This window comes from Mus caroli, chromosome 4 (genome assembly GCF_900094665.2).
Source record: "Mus caroli chromosome 4, CAROLI_EIJ_v1.1, whole genome shotgun sequence".
Taxonomy (NCBI): Eukaryota; Metazoa; Chordata; class Mammalia; order Rodentia; family Muridae; genus Mus; species Mus caroli.
In genome coordinates, this window is record NC_034573.1 from 59,191,350 (window position 1) to 59,214,299 (window position 22,950).

At 39.5% G+C, this 22,950-nt stretch overlaps 1 protein-coding gene across 1 annotated transcript in view; it reads left to right on the forward strand.

Moving 5' to 3' along the window:
- Nucleotides 1-22,950, forward strand: part of Pappa (pappalysin 1) — a 225,968-nt gene that overhangs the window by 71,328 nt on the left and 131,690 nt on the right. Inside the window, exons 6-7 of the mRNA XM_021160402.1 lie at nucleotides 2,994-3,115; nucleotides 10,929-11,427. Coding sequence (XP_021016061.1) covers nucleotides 2,994-3,115; nucleotides 10,929-11,427 — 621 coding nt within the window. The remainder of the gene's footprint in view (nucleotides 1-2,993; nucleotides 3,116-10,928; nucleotides 11,428-22,950) is intronic.

Below are 22,950 nucleotides of genomic sequence, written 5' to 3' on the forward strand. Positions count from 1 at the left end.
CGTCTCACAAGAGACAGCTATATTTGGGTCCTTTCAGCAAAATCTTGCTAGTGTATGCAATGGTGTCAGCGTTTAGAAGCTGATTATGGGATGGACTTTCTTTGTTAATGAGAATGTTGCTTATCCACACTCACCAAGATAGCATCCACTCTAACACAGTAGCCACATTCACCAAAATAGTGACCATGAAGTACTTGGAATTATAACTGATGTAACCAAGGTTCAGAATTTTAAAATATATTTTATATTAATTATTTTAAATTTAAATAGCCACTTGTGGCTGATAGGCTTCTCATTCAATAGCATATATCTAAACTTTTTAGCTTCAACTTAGATAAACTGTGTAAGAAAGATGAACTCTCCCAATATTAGCATTCTCCAGGTATATGAGTGTGTGTGTGTGTGTATGTGTGTGTGTGTGTGTGTGTGTGTGTCTGTGTGTCTGTGTGTGTGTGTGTGCATGTGAGTGTGTAGGTGTCCATGAAAATCAAATAAATACCAGAATGAGTCACAGACACAAGCATCCCCTGGATGTACAGGATACCAGCATCTCCTGGATGTATAGGATGCCAGAATCCCCTAAATGTATAGCATGCCAGCATTCCATGGATGTACAGGACACCACCCATCACATTTGCTGCCAGCTGCATGGTGATTCACTTATTGCAGTACTTCTTGACAACCAGACTCTTGTTATGAGATCAGTGAAGTTCAAGGTATGCCTAAGGGAAATGGAGAATGTCAGTAGCTGTGTAGGTCAGCCCAGTTCTTGAATCTATCCATGGGCATTCATGATGTCACCGTTTTATTATCAGTCCTGTGACTCAGAGCTGCTGTGCATAAAAGCTGACATTGTAAGCTTCTGTCCTAATTAAGATCCTGAAAATTTTCCCCAACTCTCTCTCTCTTCCATCTTCTCTACTTTCCTCATACCCTTTACTGTAAGTATATTGGCATGAATCAGATAGTCCTCTTCTACAATCAATTCACAAATTACTGATGATTTTTTTGTTGTTGTTACTGAAGCCTACCTGAATAGCACCAAGATAACAGTATAGATTAAACTTGAATAAGACAATTCTACATAATTTTATAGTAAATGTGTTTTCTATAAAATTTCATAATCATAGATATTGTAGAATAACTGCCCACTATTCAATTTAGATTAACCATGGAATGTTTAATGTTTTATTCTTCCACCAAGGGTTAATGTGCTTGCCTGATGTCTGCTTTCACATTTCATCCACTGGGTTGAGAGGGCACACACTCTGATGTTTAAAGGTTTAGCTTAATTTAGCCATGACTATTATGTGTCTGTCTGAGTAATATTTGTTCTACCAATTCATTTACTCCTCCATCAATTAAAGCTGCACATAATAGAAAACACTTGAGTTTTGTGCTGAACCCTAAGAGAGAAGGAAAGAAAGAAAGAAAGAAAGAAAGAAAGAAAGAAAGAGAGAGAGAGAGAAGAGAGAGAGAGAAAGAGAGAAAGAAAGAAAGAAAGAAAGAAAGAAAGAAAGAAAGAAAGAAAGAAAGAAAGAAAGAAAGAAAGAAGAAAGAAAGAAAGAAAGAAAAGTCTAGGTTATGGATCTTGTTCTCAGGTGCCTCATGATTTATGAAAGGAGCACATTTACATATAAACATATTAATACACAAAAATATAATTAAAGTGAACCTAGCAGGATGAGAAACACCAGCCTGGCAAAAGCAGTGAACATGGGGTAATGTGACCCAATGTGGTAAAGAGACACAAGGCTAGTATAATGAGGAGAGTTAGGGTCCTTGGAGGTTGGAAACATTCTAAAAGTTTAAGCAGGAACATGGCTTATTGATAATAGGGCTTTTAATGATTCCCTGACCTCTGCCTGAGAATGCCACCACACCTTAATGCTCACATATATACTTCCATAGACTATAACCCTAAAATCACAGAGTTCCTTGTTAGGGGAAATCCTACAATTTGAAATCTGAATGTGTCATTCTCTCCTCTTAGGTCACCAAATCCCACAGATTCCTCTAGGAATGATTGAAGAGCAATCACTGAGGCTGTTGTATTTTGAGAAACACTTGGATGGTTGAGACCTTACTTAATATCATCTAGAAATTCCATTGCCAAAAGTCTCAGCAGATGCCACTCAGATCTGCAGATGTCTTGGTCCATGAGAATACAGAATATTCATTTCTCTGTCTTATCCACAACTGCCTCCTACAGATTTCAAATTTGGAGAACACAGTAGGAACTCAGACACAGTTGTAGCCAGGGAGAGATTGAATCCAGATATACCAGACATTTGGGGAAGCCACCATAATATTCCATTTTTGGGACTGGTCCCATTGAGAGATTGGCTCACCCCCTGGAAAGCTGTTAAAATGAGTTAGATGGCATAGTAAAGAAACTGCTTTTGACTATTAAATTGCAAGTGAGTCACTCATCCCCAGGATGTCAGGGCTGGAAGATTTCTTAGGCATCATCTCATCCAGCCCACTCATTTTCTGGTGAAGGAACCACACCTTCTTCATGTTTGGTCACTGTGAATGCCGACTGAGGCCTTGAACATAGTGGGTACCTGGAAAATATTTTTAAAGGAGTCATTCCTGAGGACAAAATGAGGCAAAGTATGCTCTTGTGACCACACAAAAGATTCCCAGTGAAGCTTTTTATTCCAGGCGCAATTAAAATTACTGTGGGGGGGGAGGGGGGAGGTTGGGGTAGGGGAGTGGCCAGTTGCTTCTGGACTACATGAATCAAAGGAGTGTATGCAGCATCAGGACAGCAGGCGGTAAAAAACAAAAACAAAACCAAACAAACAAAATTCTTGGCCAATAGAAGAGATTTCTCTTAGACTCATTTTCCTAGTCATGCCATGTGCATGGAGACAAAACAATAAAGACCAACTGTGTCCTCTGTCCCCATTGCTTTTGTCCTGGTCCTGTCATTTGCTCACTCAATTGTCCTAAGTCGGTGTATTTCCACTCTTTCCTTGGCCTCCTAGAGAATTGGGATCAGCATGTGACCTTTGCCTAGAAGGGAGAATCCTGGTGCAATATGCTTTCAATGCCTCCTCCCCCATGCCCTGTGGACCGTCAGGACACTGGAGTCCTCGGGAAGCAGAAGGTAAGTCAGATGCATACTGACATGTGTGGTACACAGAAAACAACTTTAATGGATATGGACTGTTACTCTTTCTAATAATCTTTAACACTATTATTCAAGCACTCATTAATTTAACAACTATATTTTAGCACATGCACTATTTTATGTATGCTATTCTCCTGTTACATCTGATGAAATGGTCACCAAAATATTAAATAAGAGTCAAAATTACATGCTATATGGAAGTGTTCATAGAACGTAGAGACTCCAGCTTCCTGTGGGTAAGCCAGGTCACACTGGAGTTAATACATGTATTGGGGAGGGGACTAAAAAGCATCAATCATCTTTGATTCTTCTTCAGTTATGACAAAGGCCACATGGGTCATTCTTGTATGTGTCACAACTCTTTAATTTTTCCATGTACTCTTTTCATTGCTTGCCACTATTCTAATCTTCAACCACTATCAGATCTTGTCATGTACAGATGACAGTCTCAGAAGTCCAATGACTGAATTTCCTCATAGCATCATCATTTCATATAGAAAACAACTCCTGTGTCCTACAAAAACAGAGGCAACAACTTCTGCCAAATCCTGACTGTTGCACTTTGTCATTTAGCCCTGAAGCCAGGCTGGCATAGAAATGTGACTTCCTTTACATGTAACACTTTCCTTTTCCTGCCTTGAGACATTTGCACATTGACCCTGCCCCAACATAGTCTCACAAAGGTCCAGATGGGTCAGATAGTGTTAGCCATAGTCATAGGGTAAGACAACATGACATCAGGTTATCAGAGCAAGTAGAACCCATCCCCTTGCAGAGAAATAGTGAGAACTCTTTCTCTACCCTTTATATTTTTAGAAAGAGGGTTAAAAAGGAAAAGCCAAAGATAGACTAAAGCAAAGGAAAAGGATCAGAGAGGAAAGTGAAGTTGAAAAAATGATGGCCGTGTGCTTTATTTTCTAAACTAGCTTAAAATAAAAATGAGATTTGGATGTGGGAACTCTAAATAATCTCTCTAATAGAAAGTAAGAGGGATGTCTGGGAGAAGCCATTCATTCAGTCTCATAAACTCCCAGGCTGTCAGACTTGGAATGGACACCTGAGGTCATTATGCTCCCGTCCTCCACAAAGGAAACTCCTCAATGAACTTCTTCTCTGTGGCATGCCCCACTCCTTTAGAAAGCTATTTCTGAATCTAGAGACACAATTGCCCAAATAGAACCCACTATGCTTCTCTGACAGCTGAGAACACTTTGCATGCTGCCATAGAGTATACTTGTCTCCCTCTCTAAGTGCCATGAGGAGTATGTGTGGGCACAGTCTTAGGTACCTAGGCAAGAGTATGCCGGCTATTCACCAGAAGAGAGAAAAGCAGGTGGGCAGTTACCAAGCTGATCAAAGTAGAAGGCTGAAGACATAGTAGAAAGGAAGCTTCATCCAGTACCACAGAATTGGGCATCTCACTAAATGTCAAAAAACACTTTTGAGCACTAAAATGATTTTAATACTTAAAGAGGGGACATTTCCAAGGTTGTGGTCCAGTGTGTCCTCAAAGTCAAAATTATTCTTAATGTTATTATGGCATCATTCACAGTTTCTTTTCCATTCTCTCCTGAAAACACAATGGGGCTTTCCACGGCTACAGAGCATGAAATGTTGTTAGCCCTCTTACAGTTAAGTGGAATGCACACTATGCAAACTGTAGCTTTAGAGTGTTCCCATTTGTAGACATACTACTGTCTATCTATGAGTAAATATAATTCACTCAAACAAAAAGCTCCTAGTAAAGCTGTGTGGATTTACATGGATTCAGAGTATGAGCAGCATGATGAGAGAGACAGGTACTGAACAGGTGAGGCAGATAGTACCCACATAAGGCCAGGTGGATTACCACTGGAAGCAAGGAGAAGATGCCATGTGCTTAGGTCAGAGAAGATCATCCCATCATAAACTGTAGGTTGAAACTTTATATATGGTGGCCTAAAATTTTTAAAAAGTAACAGATTTGGGAATTTGCAACCCACAAAATGCAGAAACATATAATGAATCTGAATCACCTTAGGCAACACCATCCCATGATTAGTTGGGCAACCTCACTGAACACAGCTTTACTTTACGTAGTTCATACCCTAGCACCATTACTGCTAATGGGTGATTCTTTAAAACACCTTAGAATCAAGACTATTGGATATTATGAAGTGCGATGTTTTCATTCTTCACTCAAAGTGGTTTTGCGGTTATCTAAAACTAGTAATGTAATTACAGAAAGCAAACACTTTAATATTTTCCTATTATTATGTCTCAGGTTGCATCAAGTTGATAATCAGGGTTTTATTTTGTTATAATATTTAATTTTTACAATGTTGGCATTGTTGATTTAAATTGCATTTTAAAAAATTAACTGAGCCTTGGTTATGACTTAGAACAGAATTTCCAGCAATCTTTGAAATGGCTCTAAACATACTTCTGCCGTTTGTACATAATATTTTGTGCAAAGCAGTATTCTTGGCAATGTTGATTATAAAGTCAAAATATCAATCAACTCTGAAAAACCATTGAAGATAGTCTACATCTTGTAATAGTAAATATTCTGCCAAGATTTACTTCTTTATGTACAATAAGATGAGCAAATTCATATCGTCAGCATGCAACTGTGCTTTTGCCTTTAGTAAGTACTATACTATATGTACATAAAAAGTTCATTCTTTTTAATTAATTTATTTTTTACACTCCATACGCCACTCCCTGCCATGCCCTATCCTCTGACTGCTCCTCTCCACCATCCCCTGTCTCAAGCCAATGTTTTGTGTGCCCACTCAGAGCATGTGGAATCGTAAGATGTGCAGGTTCTAAAGACTGCTCTAGCAGCTCTATAGTGAATAACTTAAAGGATGAAAGTCCTGGAGGGAAGGGAGCAGTCTTTGCTGGTTGCTAGAATTCAGGTGATCAAAAATGATGTCTGACATGATGCCAGGATAATGACTGAGGCAGTGGTAAGGGAGAAAAGTCAAAGTTGCGAGACATGTGGGGGGTAGAATCAGTAAGTGTTCCCCTTGGCGAAAATCACCTTGGTCACCCTACTACTTGTTTGAGTATCATAATTTCCACATGTCACCATACACTTTCATTCAAACCAAATGTGTCAGTCAGTGAAGTCGGCTCCTGGGTTCTTCTGACTCTCTTAAAGGGTAGTGTGCACTTGATAGTCTAGTATAAGTGTGGAGGCCCCTGAATGTCTGAGCTGATTCCAGCTGCTAAGGACTCCCTGCAACCTCCTGCATGCATCTACTATATTCCTGCCAGGAAGAGGCGCCACCCCATTCTTAGGGCATCCTATTACATGTGCTGTGATCCATTTGGCTCAGACTCCTTTACTATTCTTGAAGAAATAAACTTTTCCATGAGCCAAACTCTAAAATTTATTTCACAACTCATTTCCAACCTATTTATCTTTGTGTGTTTAAATTTTGGGACTTCCTAAACTAACAGAAAACTCCCAAATTCATGAGCAATGCCAGACATATCTGTAAGGTTGAGAAAAAAGTGCAGGGCAGAATTAAAAGCAGTGTTTCTCACCCTGGAGCTGCCAACCCTGTGCCTTTGAAGTTCTTAAAGTTCTGCTAAGATGCTATCTTACCCACAGAATGAACAACCAAACTATAATGCCCTTTCTTAACTCCATACGATTATGAACTAAGGTTTCCATGTTTAAATATAAGTTGGCTATCTACTGCACTCTATTAACTTTACTCCACAGTGGGGGAAAACAAACAAAAAACAAAAGAAACACTTCTGTACACAGAAAACAGTTATACTCTTGTGTTTAGAGCAAAATCCACCTTTCATAGGTTCATATTTTTAAAGTATTTAAAGTATTTACCATGCATATTTTTTAAAGTATAAACCAAGAACTAGATGGCTGAATTTTACTGATGGAAATCCCACTTTACATCACTTATGCAGATGTTGGGCTTTGCATGGGAGAGTGGCACATCGCACCACCTGTTTTCAGTCTTTCCTGTTTGTATGAATGTTGGCTCCATTATTCTCCCTAGAATATTTCAAGTGTGCTGAAGCTTCTATCTTTAAAAAAAAATCTTGGCACCATGGCTGTGTTCATATCAAAGTCTGCAGTGAACATATACTTAGACATACAATGAATCTCAATATACATTTTCATAAATATAAATTTGGATTAGCAGAAGTGTGTATGAATATATTTCTGTATATGTCTGTGACCTTATTCCTTGTGGGCTGCTTATATAAACATGAGCTTTTTCGTGTAGTCATCATATCTGCAAAAGGATATGTATTAATAATGAACTAACAGGACTTTGTACCTCTCTTTTCACTTCTCCCCCTTTTCCCTTCCCTTTTTTCTCCCTCACTCTGTCATCACCTTCTCTCCTTTCCTTTCACTCTTTGTTTCTTTTTCTCTGCCCTTCTCTGGGTCTCACTACCATATATCTAATCAGTTTCAAAAATGTGTCTATTTCTGACCCTCTTTGAGGAATTTAACTCACGATCTCTGATGGGCACTTTGTCCAAACCATATATGTGTACTCTACATTAGCAGAATAGAATCTCTATGAACAGAGAGAACAACAGAAATCTTCCTCCCCAGGAACTAAGCCTAACACAGGACTCAGAACTCTGAGATTATTACTTCCTTAAATAGATACACATATTGATGAATGGGCAGTTGCATGGGTGGGTGAGTGGATGGATGGAAAGAGAAAGAGTAGTGGGAGAGAGGGACAAAGAGATGGATGGATATATGGATGGGTTAATGGATAATGGATTGGTAGCTGGATGGATGGACAGATGGAATGATAAATAGACAAAGATGGATGATTGATGAATAGATAGTATCTACTTCTCTAAACAGTGGCTTTTTAAAAAAGACAATTGTTACGTCACTCTCTTGTTTAAAATTTACCATGAGCTCTTCATCTATCCAAGTGCAAACTTCAAGTCCTTTAATGTGTCAGACAAAACACTTCCTGAAGTTGGTTCTGTTTAGCAGCCCTTACTACTTTCTTTTTGTGAAACTGTAAGTCTTCTTACCTCACATTCATTCTCAACCATTGTCTATACTTGAAATGCTTCCACCCCCAAAGACTTTCTTTCCTAGTCCCTCATTACTTCTCATGATGGTACTCATATATTTGTGACCATTTATTAAAGATCCCATTTCATTTGCATTTGATAAATATGCTATGAAGTAGGTAACATTGAAGTTGGTAACATAGCTGAAGCTGGATAGTTGGGACTTTAATTCAGCTATAATTGCTTCAAAGCCTGGTACACTGCTTGGACCAACAATATCCAGTGATATTCTACTAACTATAAGAGGTTTGCTCAGCTATCTGGAGTTTTGTTTTCTATAAAATGAGTTTACTTGCTACCAGGATGCAGAGATCTGAGGCATGCATTTTCTTTCTTTCTTTCTTTCTTTCTTTCTTTCTTTCTTTCTTTCTTTCTTTCTTTCTTTCTTTCTTTCTTTTTTTTGTGCATTGCCTACATAAAAGGCTGGTAAGTGTATGAAACCTGGTATTATTACTAATAGGTTTTGTGAAACTTATGGTTCTTTTTCTATTTAAGAATCTATCTGTAATTACCAGATAAGTAGAAGCCTTGCTAAAATTGCTACTCCTATGTGCTTATTTGGGCATAATGAGCAGACCCACCTTATCCTTTGGAAAGCATTTGGTCACTCTATTGATTAACAAGAAAACAGAAAGGAATGATGAGTCAAACAGATTTGTCATCTTTGTTCTCCTGTGGCTTCCCCAACTGATAGTCATTTTCTCCAAGGATGGGAGAAAGATAGCTTTATCACTTGCCAATTCCAGGGAAAGCACATGGAGGGGGCAGAATGTTCACCTGGCACCAACCACTGGAGAGCACTCTATAAACTCCCATCTTTTTACAAATGTATAAATTCCTATATTGTTAGTTGTTGAGCAAATACTGAAAAATACCTACTATGCATAATCTCTACAGACCAGATACTGTATTGACCAAAGGCTCTCAGCATTGAGTAAAATAGAACGGTAAAATGGAGACAGAAATTTTAGTCTTACAAGACTTTTAATATGATCTTTTGAGCTAATTACTGACTAGAGAATGTTCTTAATATCCTGTAAATTGTTTTGGATAATGGATACTGGATTCAAAAGAGATCCCTTTATCTTCACAATCCAAAGTTGGGAGTCAGAAATACAAGGTATTGCAGAGTAAATAAGAAGACTTAAATTAGTTGCAGAATTATTATCCCTTTTATTTAAACCAAGAGTGACTTCTAGCAAGCATTTACTATTAGTAGGTGATGAATCTAATCAAGATATAGTGAAGGATATCTTGTAGCTATGAGTATATTGTCTTGGTCAGCTGTTATTTATGAAAATGTTTTTGTGTATTTTCCATGTCTCCATTTGTTCTCTATTTCTTTTCAATTTGTCATCTCAACTTTGCAGCATGTTGGTTCTCTCTATATAAGAAAAGATAAGAATATAGAGGGTGCCTTTAATCCCAGCACTCGGGAGGCAGAGGCAGGCGGATTTCTGAGTTTAAGGCCAGCCTGGTCTACAAAGTGAGTGCCAGGACAGCCAGGGCTACACAGAGAAACCCTGTCTTGAAAAACCAAAAAAAAAAAAAAGAATATAGAGGGTGTTAACAACTTCCACTGCAATAACAGCCTCCACACACACATACACACACAACTGCATTTTTAATGCTTATGTTATCTTGAGTCCTGTTACATTGTAATATTACCACAAAGTATTGTAAGACTAAGGTTGCTTTTCTTCCTCTTTATTTAGAAGTATCCAACATACCCATTCCCTAAACGAACACTACTATCCAGTTATACTGACAGAGCAAATGATACAACTACTACTACAACTTCTCTTAGCTTGTCCTCACCAATGATCTCTGTCTCTCACTGAACTCCCCCAAGCTGTGATCACTTTTCTCAGCAGTACAAAAAAAGGGCTCTCGGTATGGGTGACCTCATCGGTGAAGAATTTATAAATTGCTTCAGACTGAGATCAGTAGAGAAGAAGCATCCTTTTTCTGAGGAAAAGTAGCAACATCAAATTTTTCTTTTCCCACTCCTCTGTCCTTGAGTGAAAGGAGACATAACTCAGAGAAGCACAGTGGTATGGAATGATCTCATGTAGGGAAACGGAGGAGTAGAGATAAAAGGGCCCCAAGTCTGACTTGTAGCTCTGTCATTTGGTTTAGTCTCCTCCCGGTATCTCTGTGTAAGACATGCATCCTCGCTTTGCTCTCCTCTTCTGCTAGTTATTTTTTTGGTGCTTCTGTTAAGTCTAAGCAGGATGTACCAACGTCAATGATACAACTGGAACTCTAATTTTAATGATTCCTGCATCTAGCATGGACTTCATGGTATAAACCTTTGTTCAATTAATTCAGTTTTTTGAACCTTAATTACATCATTTAGAAAATGAATCTATTCAAAAATTAAACAAGCTCATGGGACACAAAGAGTGTTCAGAAAAATACCCCTTCTTTCTTTCTATATACAGCACCAAAACATCTCAATGGAAACTTAAAAAGGAAAGTTTCAGCATTTTCTTAGTAGTAAGACACTTAAACTTCACTTCAAATGTTGGGTGACTCATCTGAGATCTGTTATGCGGGGTTGGGGGATGAGCTGAGTCCTCTATATACAGCAGATTTCCATGACACTAGGAGTTACTCCTTTATCCCTAAGTTCACATCAGACATATCTTTTTCTGGGTCTGTGGGAAACTCTGAAAACCAGAATGTAGCAAGAACTCATTTGCATCTCTTTTCACTATAGGTCACCCAGATGTTGAACAGCCCTGTAAATCCAGTGTCCGAACCTGGAGTCCAAATTCAGCTGTCAACCCACACACAGTTCCTCCAGCCTGCCCTGAGCCACAAGGCTGCTACCTCGAGCTGGAATTTCGCTACCCTTTGGTCCCTGAGTCTCTGACCATCTGGGTAACCTTTGTCTCCAGTGATTGGGACTCTAGTGGAGCTGTCAATGACATCAAACTCTTGACTGTCAGTGGAAAGAATATCTCTTTGGGTCCTCAGAATGTTTTCTGTGATATCCCACTTACCATCAGACTCCGGGATGTGGGTGAGGAGGTATATGGCATCCAAATCTATACTCTTGATGAACACCTGGAGATTGATGCAGCCATGCTGACCTCCACTGTAGACAGTCCACTCTGCCTGCAGTGTAAACCTCTGCAGTATAAAGTGCTTCGAGACCCGCCTCTGCAGGAAGATGTAGCCTCATTACTCCACCTCAACAGAAGATTCATGGACACGTAAGTGCATTCTCCTCTAAGGAGCTGATAAAATGGATGGGCTGTGGAAAGATGTGGGGAAAGTCAGAAGGTCTTGACCAAAAAGGAGAAAGGTCATCTCCATCAGACTTACTTCTAGAGATTGTATCCCAGTGCTGAGTATAGAATTCATGTTAATAAGGCAGAGTTGATATAATAGGAAGGGCCATGGATGGAGTCAAAAGGGTCAGAGGTGAGGACAGTCTTCTGTGATATTCATTTATCTCTCCAAACCTTGGTCTTTTCAACAGCAAAGGAGAGGGGATGGGATTAAAAATAAGTCCTTTATTACTAATGAAGATTACTTTTTCTGATAGAATGGAACTTTGCTCATGATTTATCTTTTATATAAATTTGAAAGAGATTTACGCATTCTGATTGTTTCTCCACTACATGAAAATGTTGGGTGAAGTGGCAGCTTCATAGGGACTTGGGCACATGCCTGCACAACCACATAAAAACATTCCTAGACACTGAATACCTCTAGTCACAATCTTTCTGCTTGTTGTATTTCCTGAGGTAGAAATGAGTTCCAAACTTCTTGGATCACTAAAGACCTTACAGCTGTAGAATCCACAGATGCTTTTGTGAGGGAAGAGATATTCACTATGCTGCTTGTTTTTAACATTCAGTTTTTAAGCCCTTTTCTGCCATTTTCTTTACATCCTCATGATATGTGTCTTTTAAAAGAGAAAAATGCCTGCAGTGAAGTCACTAGCATTGTGTCTGTCTGTGTGTGTTTATCAGTTTTCTGCTGTTGTGACAAAAAAAATCATTGTCACTTGGATATTTTCCTATTTACCATTGCTAGAGCCAAGATAGTATATTATAGTACAGTACAATTATTAGGACAGAGATGTTTGATTTATGCAGTCCTGAAAGTAACGAGAGAGTTTCATTTTTATCATAGGGTCCATTCTCCAGAGATCAGTAAGTTTATGAATCCATGAATATATTATTCTTCTTATAATATCAAAACCTTTATGATCCAATCACCTCCCAAAGACAGCCACCTCTGCACTTCACTTCAATGGGAGCTAAAGCTCTGATACATGAACTCTCCTGTAACATTTGAGATCCAAACCATAGCATCCTGTCCACCCGGCAGAGGGCTATAATGAAGGCAGGGTCACTCATTCATCTCATGCACTCTACAACCACAGCCCTACAGTCATTATCAATTTGCAAAGAAGGGGAAAAGAGGCATTCAGACATGAGGTCACTTGTTTGGAGAGTGGTGAGAAGGAGATTGGAATGTAAGCCCAACTCAGTGGGTCCAACTTACGATCCGTCAAAAGATTTGCTCTAACTTCTATTTTGGTCTTAAGAAAAAAAAATGGTAGAGACCTAACTGCCTAATTTGAGTGAGAAGACTCTGTGCAGTCAATCAACAAACCTTATATAACACTTCCTATGTTTAAGAAATGCTGGTTGGAACATCTGAATCCTGGAGAGAAGCTCAGGAGGCAGACGCTTTACATTTAGCTCGAGTTCACCCATTTATTAACATTAGGTAATTGGTCACCTTCTTTGAGTGCTCATTTCTCCTCTGATGAAAATTCTGACCTGCATGACTTCTATAATTTTTGTGTGAGTCTCTATTTGGTTCTAAGATGATACGAGACACGATTTCTGCTCTATACTCAAAAATATTTACTAAGGGAATCATTAATGGAAACCAAATTCTGGAAGGAAATTTTTAATCTTTTGAAGAAACAGACAGGAACACTTTCAAACACTTTACAGGCATTTCCTTTAAAACGCCAGCAGTCAATATGCACATCTCAGGCAAAACCTTGCCCATTCATTGAGTGGGAGATGAAGAACATCTGTTTAAGAACTCAAGGAGAACACTTGGTTTGTGTTTGAGAACATACTTAAAACTTAAGTGCATTGTCTTTCCATGAAAATATTCCATAACCCTGTCTCATCCATCCCTCACATGTCTGGACTGGTAAAGTTCTGTAAATTTGTAGCCACTTAAAATTTCTTTATCAAATAATTGGGGAGAGAAACAATAGATGCCTTAAAACCTCCGTTTAAACATGGCTTTCATTTTTTTTACCTTCATTTATGAGCCTATGAGAACAACTGACATGGGTTGATAAGTGCAGAATGGCGGAAATGAAACGCATTTCTAACTCACTCTGTGGCCATGGATGTATCATTCAGTCTCTCTGAGCCTTAAATGCTTCAGTTCTGTAAGAGTGGTGCTGCTCTCAAGTTGTGGTTCTTAAAGTAGGTTGTTCCTTTCAAAACCTTAAGACCCTTTTAAATGGCTCAGTTATCACCTTCTATCTCTCCCAACTGCCTCCTTGGTGTTGACTTATTAGTAAGAGTGAGCTCTGATGATCGGGACTTGTAAACATCTCATGGTGCGATTATAATATAATAAAGTTTCTGACCCACTCCTTTTAGGCAGCCTCCTGGTATGGGCTATAGAACTGCATCAGTCTCACTTGGGAAGACAGAAAGGCCAGGTTCTCAGGCCCTGTTCGGCCTATTGAATGGGAAATCCTATGTTCAGGGTCGCTGTAGGTGATTCTCTTGCTGGTTAAACTTTAACAGCTATTGCTCTTGGTGAGTTCTCAGGGCCAAGAATCACCAAGATTTCTTTCACTCCTTTTTTATTAGATATTTTCTTTATTTATATTTCAAATGTTATCCCCTTTCCTGGTTTCACCTCCAAAAATCACCCTCTCCATATCCCTCTGCCCCCCACTCACCAACCCACTCACTCCCATTTCCTGGCCCTGGCATTCCCCCACAATGGGGCATAGAGCCTTCATAGGACAAAGAGCCTCTCCTCCCATTGATGTCTGACTAGGCCATCCTCTGCTGCATATGCAGCTGGAGCCATGAGTTCCACAATGTGTGCTCTTTGGTTGGTGCTTTAGTCCCTGGGAACTCTGGGGGTACTGGTTAGTTCATATTGTTGTTCCTCCTATAGGGCTGCAAACCCCTTCAGCTCCTTGGGTCCTTTCTCTAGTTCCTTCATTGAGGATCCTATGCTCAGTCCAATGGATGGCTGTGAGCATCCATCTCTGTATTTGTGAGGCAGTGGCAGAGCCTCTCAGTAGAGAGCTATACCAGGCTCCTGTCAGTAAGCACTTATTGGCATCCACAACAGTGTCTGGGTTTGGTGACTGTAAATGGGATGGATCCCTAGGTGAGTCAGTCTCTAGATGGTCATTTCTCTAGTCTCTACTCCACACTTTGTCTCTGTAACTCCTTCCATGGATGTTTTATTCCCACCTTCTAAGATGGATAGAAGTATCCACACTATGGTTTTCCTTATTCTTGAGTTTCATGTGGTTTGTGAATTGTATCTTAGGTATTCCAAGCTTTTGGGATTCTGGGCTAATATCCACTTATCAGTGAGTGCATATCATGTGTGATCTTTTGTAATTGGGTTACCTCCCTCAGGATGATATCCTCCAGATCCATCCATTTGCCTACGAATTTAAAACTCATTCCTTTCAATCTAAAAGCTACTCTTTTGATTTGCAAGTAAGAGTAGAGGGCAGTCTATGTAGCCTTCTATAAAGGGAACTGGGGATGCCCAGAATCACTCAGACTGCCCCCCTCAATGAAAGCACTCAGCCTGGGGGCTTGAGCAGAGGTCATCCCTCAGTTTCTGGGAGAGAAACAGTTCCTGTACCACCTCATATTCAAAGCTTCACTGTTAGGTCCACACAACAGTATACAGTTTGGATTTTTTTGTTTGGTTGGTTTTTGTGTTTTGTTTTTATCTGTTGGCAGTCAATCATTTTTGTATAGTCCCCTAGTATGTGACAAGTGCCAGACCGAGGTACTGATTAGCCTTCATGTTTGCCTTTTAAAAAAGGATTTATTTTTATTTTATGTGTATGTTTTGCCACATGAACATATGTGTATCACAAGTGTGCCCACAGAGGCTGGAGGAAAGCATTGGTTCTCTCAGAAACAGGAATTACAGAAGGTTGAGAGCCACCACAAGAGTGCAGGAAACAAAGCTCAGGTCCTCCAAAAGACCAGTGAGCACTCTTAACCATTGAGCAGAGGCCATCTCCCAAGTTTCTGGGACAGAAACAGTTCCTGCACCACCTCACATTCAAAAGCCTCACTATTAGGCCCACACAACAGTATTCCGTTTAACCATTGAGCCATCTTTCCTGCACCATCTTTTTGCCTTTCTTCAGAGTCACCAGAAAAAAATTCTTGGAGACTAATTTGGACTGTGCTTTCTCAACTGAATATATTCAGAATCACTGACAAATAAAAGGAAAATCCATCACCCTGAGCCCATCTACTATTTCAACCCCTCTGTTATCTCTCAGTAATTTGAGTATCAAAGCCCACGCAATTATGTGTGTGAGAAAGAGTAAGAGTTAGAGAGGGAGGGAGAATTTGCTGCTTTTAAGGTTTTTATTTTTTTCCCTGTATCAAGTAAATTGGCTTTTATACAAGTTCTATATAAAGGCTGTTTGGGAGAAAAGAAGAGGGGGGTTCCTTTTTCTTCTGAGTCAACCCATTACATGATTCCCTTTGACCTTAGTATCCATTTTTTTCTCCCAACGAAAATATTTATTCTTTCTGTTATCTGCACTAGAGATAGTTTCATAAGGATGACATTGATGGAGAGAGCCTTCTGTGCTTACTCTATGGAAGTTTCTGGTAGATAGATTATATTTGGCCAGGACAAGAAAAAAAATGTGGAATGCTTCCATCTTCTTGAAGGGAAAAGACAGGAGAAAACCTACATTGTATGAGAACTAACACTTGCTGAATTAAAGGGACAGAACCAACTTTGCTAATAACTAACTCAGCACATGACATAAAGCACATTTTGTAACCTCAGTTTTCATCCCTATAAAATACAAAAATGAAGAGCCAGCACATTACGATTTTGTGTGTGGACATATCTACCCAGAGAAGTACCTTAGGTGAAAAGTGAGTTTTATACCTTTTTTACACTAAAAACATTCAGCAGGGATTCCTTAAAATAGTTGGTCTTTATGAGACTCTAACTGGCTCAGAAAACCTTACTAAAGTAGACTATCTGTGGCCAATAGCAGTCATTTTTTTTCTCTGGCTCAAGTGCCTTTTACCCACTTAAGATGCAAGTAAGAAAATCAAACCTCGAAATGATGAAACCGTCCTTGAGTGGCTAGGAAATGCAGAGCCAGGTTCAAATTCCAGATCTAATTTCAAACTCTAGTTCCTAACCACTCTACAGCCCATTCTCATATCAGAAGCCACAGTTTAGGAGCTTGAGAAATGCAGTGACTTGTCAAGCTTTTTATGCATGATAGGTAGAATACAGAATTGCAAGGCAGAAGCTACCAGCCAACAGTAAGGTTCACTGACCAGCTGCTGAGATCAGAGAATGCACATTATACGGCTGGTTCTCTCTGACCCTGGATGGAGGGAAAAAAAGAGCAAATTATTTTTGTGAGATTTCTTGGCTTTCATACAGTCCTTAGATTCTCCCAAAATGAAAACTCTGTATAAAACTCGTAGACAGATACATACATACTTGCATATATACATACATAGGCACATAGATAGATAGATACATACATACATGATATATACATGCATAGAGTGGTATTAAATCAAACCAGGAACAGTGTAGCTGCTCATTTGCTCATCTTTGCATCTGTCTATTTCACTCATCTAACAATTCATTGAACAAATCTTCACTAGATATCTACTTGGTGCTATGCTCTGTGTTTGGAAATGAAGATGGGGTAATGCTAATTTTTCAAAGTTCTCAGGCTACATGAGAAACAATGTTACCTATGTAAATGATGCTCTAATGGAAGATTGACTCCAAAAACTGAAAAAAAAAATGAAATCTAAGTTTAGAAATGGAGTATAAATTGTTCAGATTCTGCATTTTTTTTCTTTTAAATTGGATCTGGCATAGAGGAATGAGAAGAGTTTAACAAAAAGAACCTAAAGTGTACTAGTGTTTTCTAAGTGCATATCAAACACTTATGCATAGATAACATCCATGGCCTTAATAGTTACAACAACCCTCTTACTCTCAGGCCAAAGAAAATGGCCTGAAACTCCGGGAAGGGAGAGAGATCATAGAATTGACACAGCTATCAGGTGGCAGATCGGAAGCTTGTTAGGTAGGTGGCTCTATTGACCTTTTAAGTTTCATTCTTTTTGTTAGCATCACTCTCCTTCAAGTGCAAAAATAGTTACATTTTTCTTTCACAACTTGCTTATTTGTTTACCCCATTTTATGCACTAACCGATTCTCTCATATTCAGAATGTCGTGCTTCCAACTCTATGCCTGCTGGTTTTACCTTGTCTCCCTGGCATTCTCAGTTGAAGTTTTGGAGTAAAGGAATTGAATTCTCAATATGTAGGTGCATGTTCTAGTCACTCTGACTCCAGAATCTGGATATCAGATCCCGAACACTTCCTTTGGAAGTCTCTATTTTCTATGTTATCACTTCAGGAAATCTGCTGCAGTGGGTGTTCTTGTACAAACTTCCATGTAAGCACAAATATACAAGCATGTGCTTAGGGTCAATATTGGTAAATAGAATTGCTGGCACATAAGCTCTGGACCTTTTCCATTTTAATGGATTCCACAAATACCATTCTGAGAATGCAAATTATTGTGCACCTCATTAGAATTTCCCCCATTTGAGTCTGTTAATTTACCCCATCAGTAGTTGGTATGAACATGGTGCAATATAGCATAAATAGTGAATTCTGGTACACTGCAACACGGGGTGTCTTACACAAAGGAAGTCTCTTCTCTGATAAGTGAAGGGTGAGCATTGTGACTGTGTCATTTGAAACAAGCTTCCTCTTTTTCTTTTTTTCTTTTTTCTTTTCTTTTCTTTTTTCTTTTTTTTTAGTAGAGAATAGAGTTTATTTAGGGCATGGGGAGTGGTGTTAAGAGAGTATTAGAGGCAGAGAAAGACAGAGAGAAGGAGAGAGTAGAGAAGTGGAGGCCAGCCATGACCATGTGGAGAGAGGGGGGAAGGGAATGGGAAGAGAGGGGTAGCAAGGGAGCAAAAGGCAAGAGAGAGAGAAGAGAGTGCTTCCTCTTTTTCTTGAGATGGAAATTTGAATTTCTCTTTAGTTGGTCCTGATTGCCAACTTGATGGGATTGTGAAGTACCTGAAACATTACCTAAAGTCGTGTCTGAGTGTAATCGATTGAAGAGGAAGACTGACTCTGAACATGGGCTGCACCATTTGGGTACAGATGGGGTAAGAGGAGAAAAGGAGAAAGCCTAGCGCACACACTTTCTCTGCTTCCCAGCTTCATGGTACAAGCTGTTCTCTGGTTTTTAACAAGCCTTGCAATCCCACACTGTCCGTGCTTACTCTTCCAAACAAAAGGGGTTGTCTTTGCCCTCTCAGTTCATTTAACAGCTTTTCAATGCCATATCTCATTCTTGGTTGAACATCTTTTCAGATATTTCCTGGATATTCTCATTTCTTGTTCTGAGAAATCTGTATGAATATCTTTATGATAACATTCATCTTTCATCTCTTCATATCATCACCATCCCCTTTATTAAACAGAGATTCTAAAGTCAACCCTCCCTCACTTCTTTCAGTAGAGTTAGGATCAAGGTGAAATAGGGAGTCAAGAGGGAATGAGTATTCATGTAGTGGTTACTCTGAGTCACTCATTATGGATTGATATATTTATCAAAAAGTGCTTTATTGCACTCCTTGTGCTGGGAACCAGGCCATGTTCTGAAGATAAAATAGGTAACTAGAGCCAGTCTGCTTGCTGCCTTTGTAGAACCTAAATTTAGTCAATGCGATAACCATTCTCATGTGTACTCTTATGAACAGCAGCATTTCTTCGTATCAGTTTTGACATCACCACCACCAAGTAGTAAGCACCTCACAGAAAACCTAGTACATTTTATAAGCCTACCAATAAAGTCTAGGTGCACATCTCAATTTTAGATGAAGAAATTAAGGCTCAGAGAGTCAGCCATGAATTCAAGCTTCTAGAATTAATAGAGGTCTAACTGCAGTATCTATCTATTTGCCTTGGCCCCACTCCTCCGAGTTATACCTGGCAAAGCTACAGACTGTGATGGCTGACAAAGTACAAAGCAGTGTCCTGATGAATGGGGAAACTGGATAAAACTAGTTTATTCTTGACTCCAAAAGCAAAAGAATAAGAAAAAAAAAAGATTGAGGGTAAAATCACCTTTTTTATCATTTAAGTAAATGAAGAAGAGGAGGATTAAGGAGCCATAGACATTGTCAGAATAACAAGGTTTCCAATAACCCACAGCTGACATGCAGGATTTAGGCTGGACTTCTCCCACATTTACCAAGCAGAATTTTACCGATGCTCAGAGGTGCTGCCCAGCAAGGTATAGGGTCATTATGATGAATAAGAGCTCTTTCTCCAATTCCAGAATGGGTGCCACTATTCTTAGGTCAAACCAGGCATAGTGGGTAATAGCTGACTGTGTGGCAGAGCAGATAGATGGTTCTAAAGGCTACTTCTGGGTCCAACAGCCTATTGAGACTTCCCTTGAGTTTGCAGTGGCATTAAATACATCTAATCCCATATCTGGAAAAATTAAGAAAGCAGAGAGTGGCATGATTTCACACACAACATCCCAAAGAGTACAATTGTTGTGATTCAAGGTTGGATTAGAAAAAGAGAAATGATCAAGTGCATTGTAGTTAGAGAAAGATAAGGAGCTGTTGATGTGCTAGCCTGGGATTGGGGAGCTGGACTCTGGTAGCAGTATTCTAGTACAGCTTTTTTTCTATGTATTGAAGCTGTTGGGTCTTTGTGTACTCAAGAACCTCTTCTTTAAATGAAGGAGCAGGCAGGTGGCTATGAAGGTCATTTCTGGATCAGACAGCCTGTTGAGACTTTCTCTGAGTTTCTGGAGGTATTAGGTCTTTCTAATTCAACTCTGTAAGAATAAAGAAAGTGCTGGGCGGTGATGGCGCATGCCTTTAATCTCAGCACTTGGGAGGCAGAGGCAGGTGGATTTCTGAGTTCGAGGCCAGCCTGTTCTACAAAGTGAGTGCCAGGACAGCTAAGGCTACACAGAGAAACCCTGTCTCATTAAAACAAACAAACAAACAAACAAACAAGAAAAAAAAGAATAAAGAAAGCAATGGACCTTCAATAAATCTGGATTGTAGATTAGGTATAAATCAAAACCTAGAACCATTACTTCTTTCAAGGCTTTAAATGTATGTCAGACAACAGTAGTGTGTTTTAGATATATTTTTCATTAGTGGTAGGGTATTTAACTCCTTTTGCTCTGTCTTGAATATCTAGTACAAGGCCAGATATCAAAAAGAAGATCAATAAATAAGAATCGTCCTCTATGGCATACCAAAAAAAAAAAAATTCAAGACCCATAACTAAGGTTGTGTTTAGTACCTCACAGTACATCCTATGAAACTCATAGGATGAAGAGGACACTAAAGGATCAAAAGACCAAAAACAAAAGGTTCTCCTCCCAGAACCTCAGTTTTCTTTTTCCTAAAGTGAGTCGAATGGGTCACATGTATAAGTCAATCTTTTATTCATTGAAGAGTCACTTAATTACCACTGTCTATCACACTCTGAAGACTAGCCTTCTGGGAGCTTAGTGTCATTAATGTGAAAACTGGACCAATAAACAAGAGACTACAAAACAGAGGGAAGTGTTCTGTTAAGGGAATCCCACTGACTAGAAATTGTTCATTCTGCTCTAAGAGTTAGTGAGAAGCCCCTGTGATGGATTTCATTGTCAGTGAAGGTCTATAGGGTTTATCCAGAGAGTGGAGTTGAGGCTGCCTCCTTATGATGATAAAGGGTGCAACTGAGAAAGGTGAGTGTGAGAAGAAATAGCAAAGAATGTGTGTGTGTGTGTGTATACATATATATGCATATATCCTTATATATGCATATATTCTCTCTGTGTGTATGTGTGTGTTGCCTTTATCCCTGCCTGACTGTGTCTCTCTTGATCTCTCTGTGTCTCTGTGTAAGTTCATGTGTGTGTATACATCATGTATGTGTGTTGCTACTAAACAAACTGGACCTGTGAGACCACCAGTTTTCATCACCCACCGATTCTCAAAGTGTAGTCCAATATTCTGAAAAGGTCCCCTGGGGGGCACTAGGGTTAATCTTCCATAGCACTAATGCCTCTAATGTTACAGGGCTCTGGCTTTGTTTGCTACCCAGGATTAATCATTCACTCATGGGTTTTAATACAAGCCAGACACTACCTCCCAAGGCCCCATGCAAGGCAGCTCCATTCCACTTCCATCCTCCAGTCTGCTTTTGAGTTCCTGCTGCCAGAGTGGGAGACAGGTTTTTGTTTTGTTTTGTTTTTTTCTTTTCTTTTACCCCAAGAAAAGGTTGGTAATGCATGTAGAAACTTGTTTATCAAAAAAGTCAGGGAGCTAATGTATACAAAAGCTACTGATTTATTTTTCTTGTTTTTGACTTTGTTTTCTGCTACACTGGAATCTGCCATCAACTTGCTGTGTTACTTGGGATAACTTCTCTAGGCTTGGTACTGATCCACGAGCTTGGTGCTCATCCACAGTAGGATACTTTGAAGAGTTAGGGTCCTTTGACCCTGACCTCTACAGTTTTGTGTAATTTGACTGAGCTAAGCTCTAGATACAATCTCTGTCATCAAAAAGTTGATTAATGGCAGAGGGGCAGTCTGAGATACTCGAATCTATTATCTAGACATTAGACCCCAAAACTCTCAGACTTAGAAGGAGCACTGAATATCATCTAATCCAAACTGACAATTCACAAAAGAAATAATTGAGCAAGAAAGAAAAGCTAACTCCTTTAGTCATTTGGTGGAGACCGGCACTCAGGGCTCCTAACCTGCAACCTAGGTGTTCCTTGCCCATGTAGCAGGAATGCTGGAGTCTGAACAGACATTGCCATTCCTATAGGAACTCAGCTCTACCTGATCATGGAATAGTCTTCTGTAGTTGCTCTGCCTGAAAACATAGAAAATTGATACAGTAACCTCATAGCAGCTGGAACAGGTAAGGAGCTGCATAGAAATAAGTAAAACACATTTGGTCAAGTTCAAGGTCCACGTGACCCTCCAGGAGTACTCATTTCAAAACAAACTCAGTCTTGTAGGTTCAAGCTCTCCCCACCCTGACAGAAATGTAACTTCCTGCTTCTAAGAAGCAGGACTTACAAAGTGGCTCAGAAGAGTCTGCAGACATCAAATAGTTCTTACAAAATAGCGTTTTGATGAGTTAAGTGTAAATGAATCAGAAACATAAGGATTACATTTTCCCCAAGCACACATGGGTTTCAAAATTGAGGGGAAATGTAGCCTGCTAACAGCACGCGGGCTTTCACCGAACCCAAAACGTCCGTGGGGATGGTGGGGGCAGAGAAGAAAGGGAAGCCCAGCCCCCAAATAGTTTTAGATCTGGTGCCAAATTCAAAAATGCTGTTGGGCTTGCCCTCTGCCAGTAATAAAATTGCTGGCCACCCAGAAAGGCTATGGGGAGGAGAAA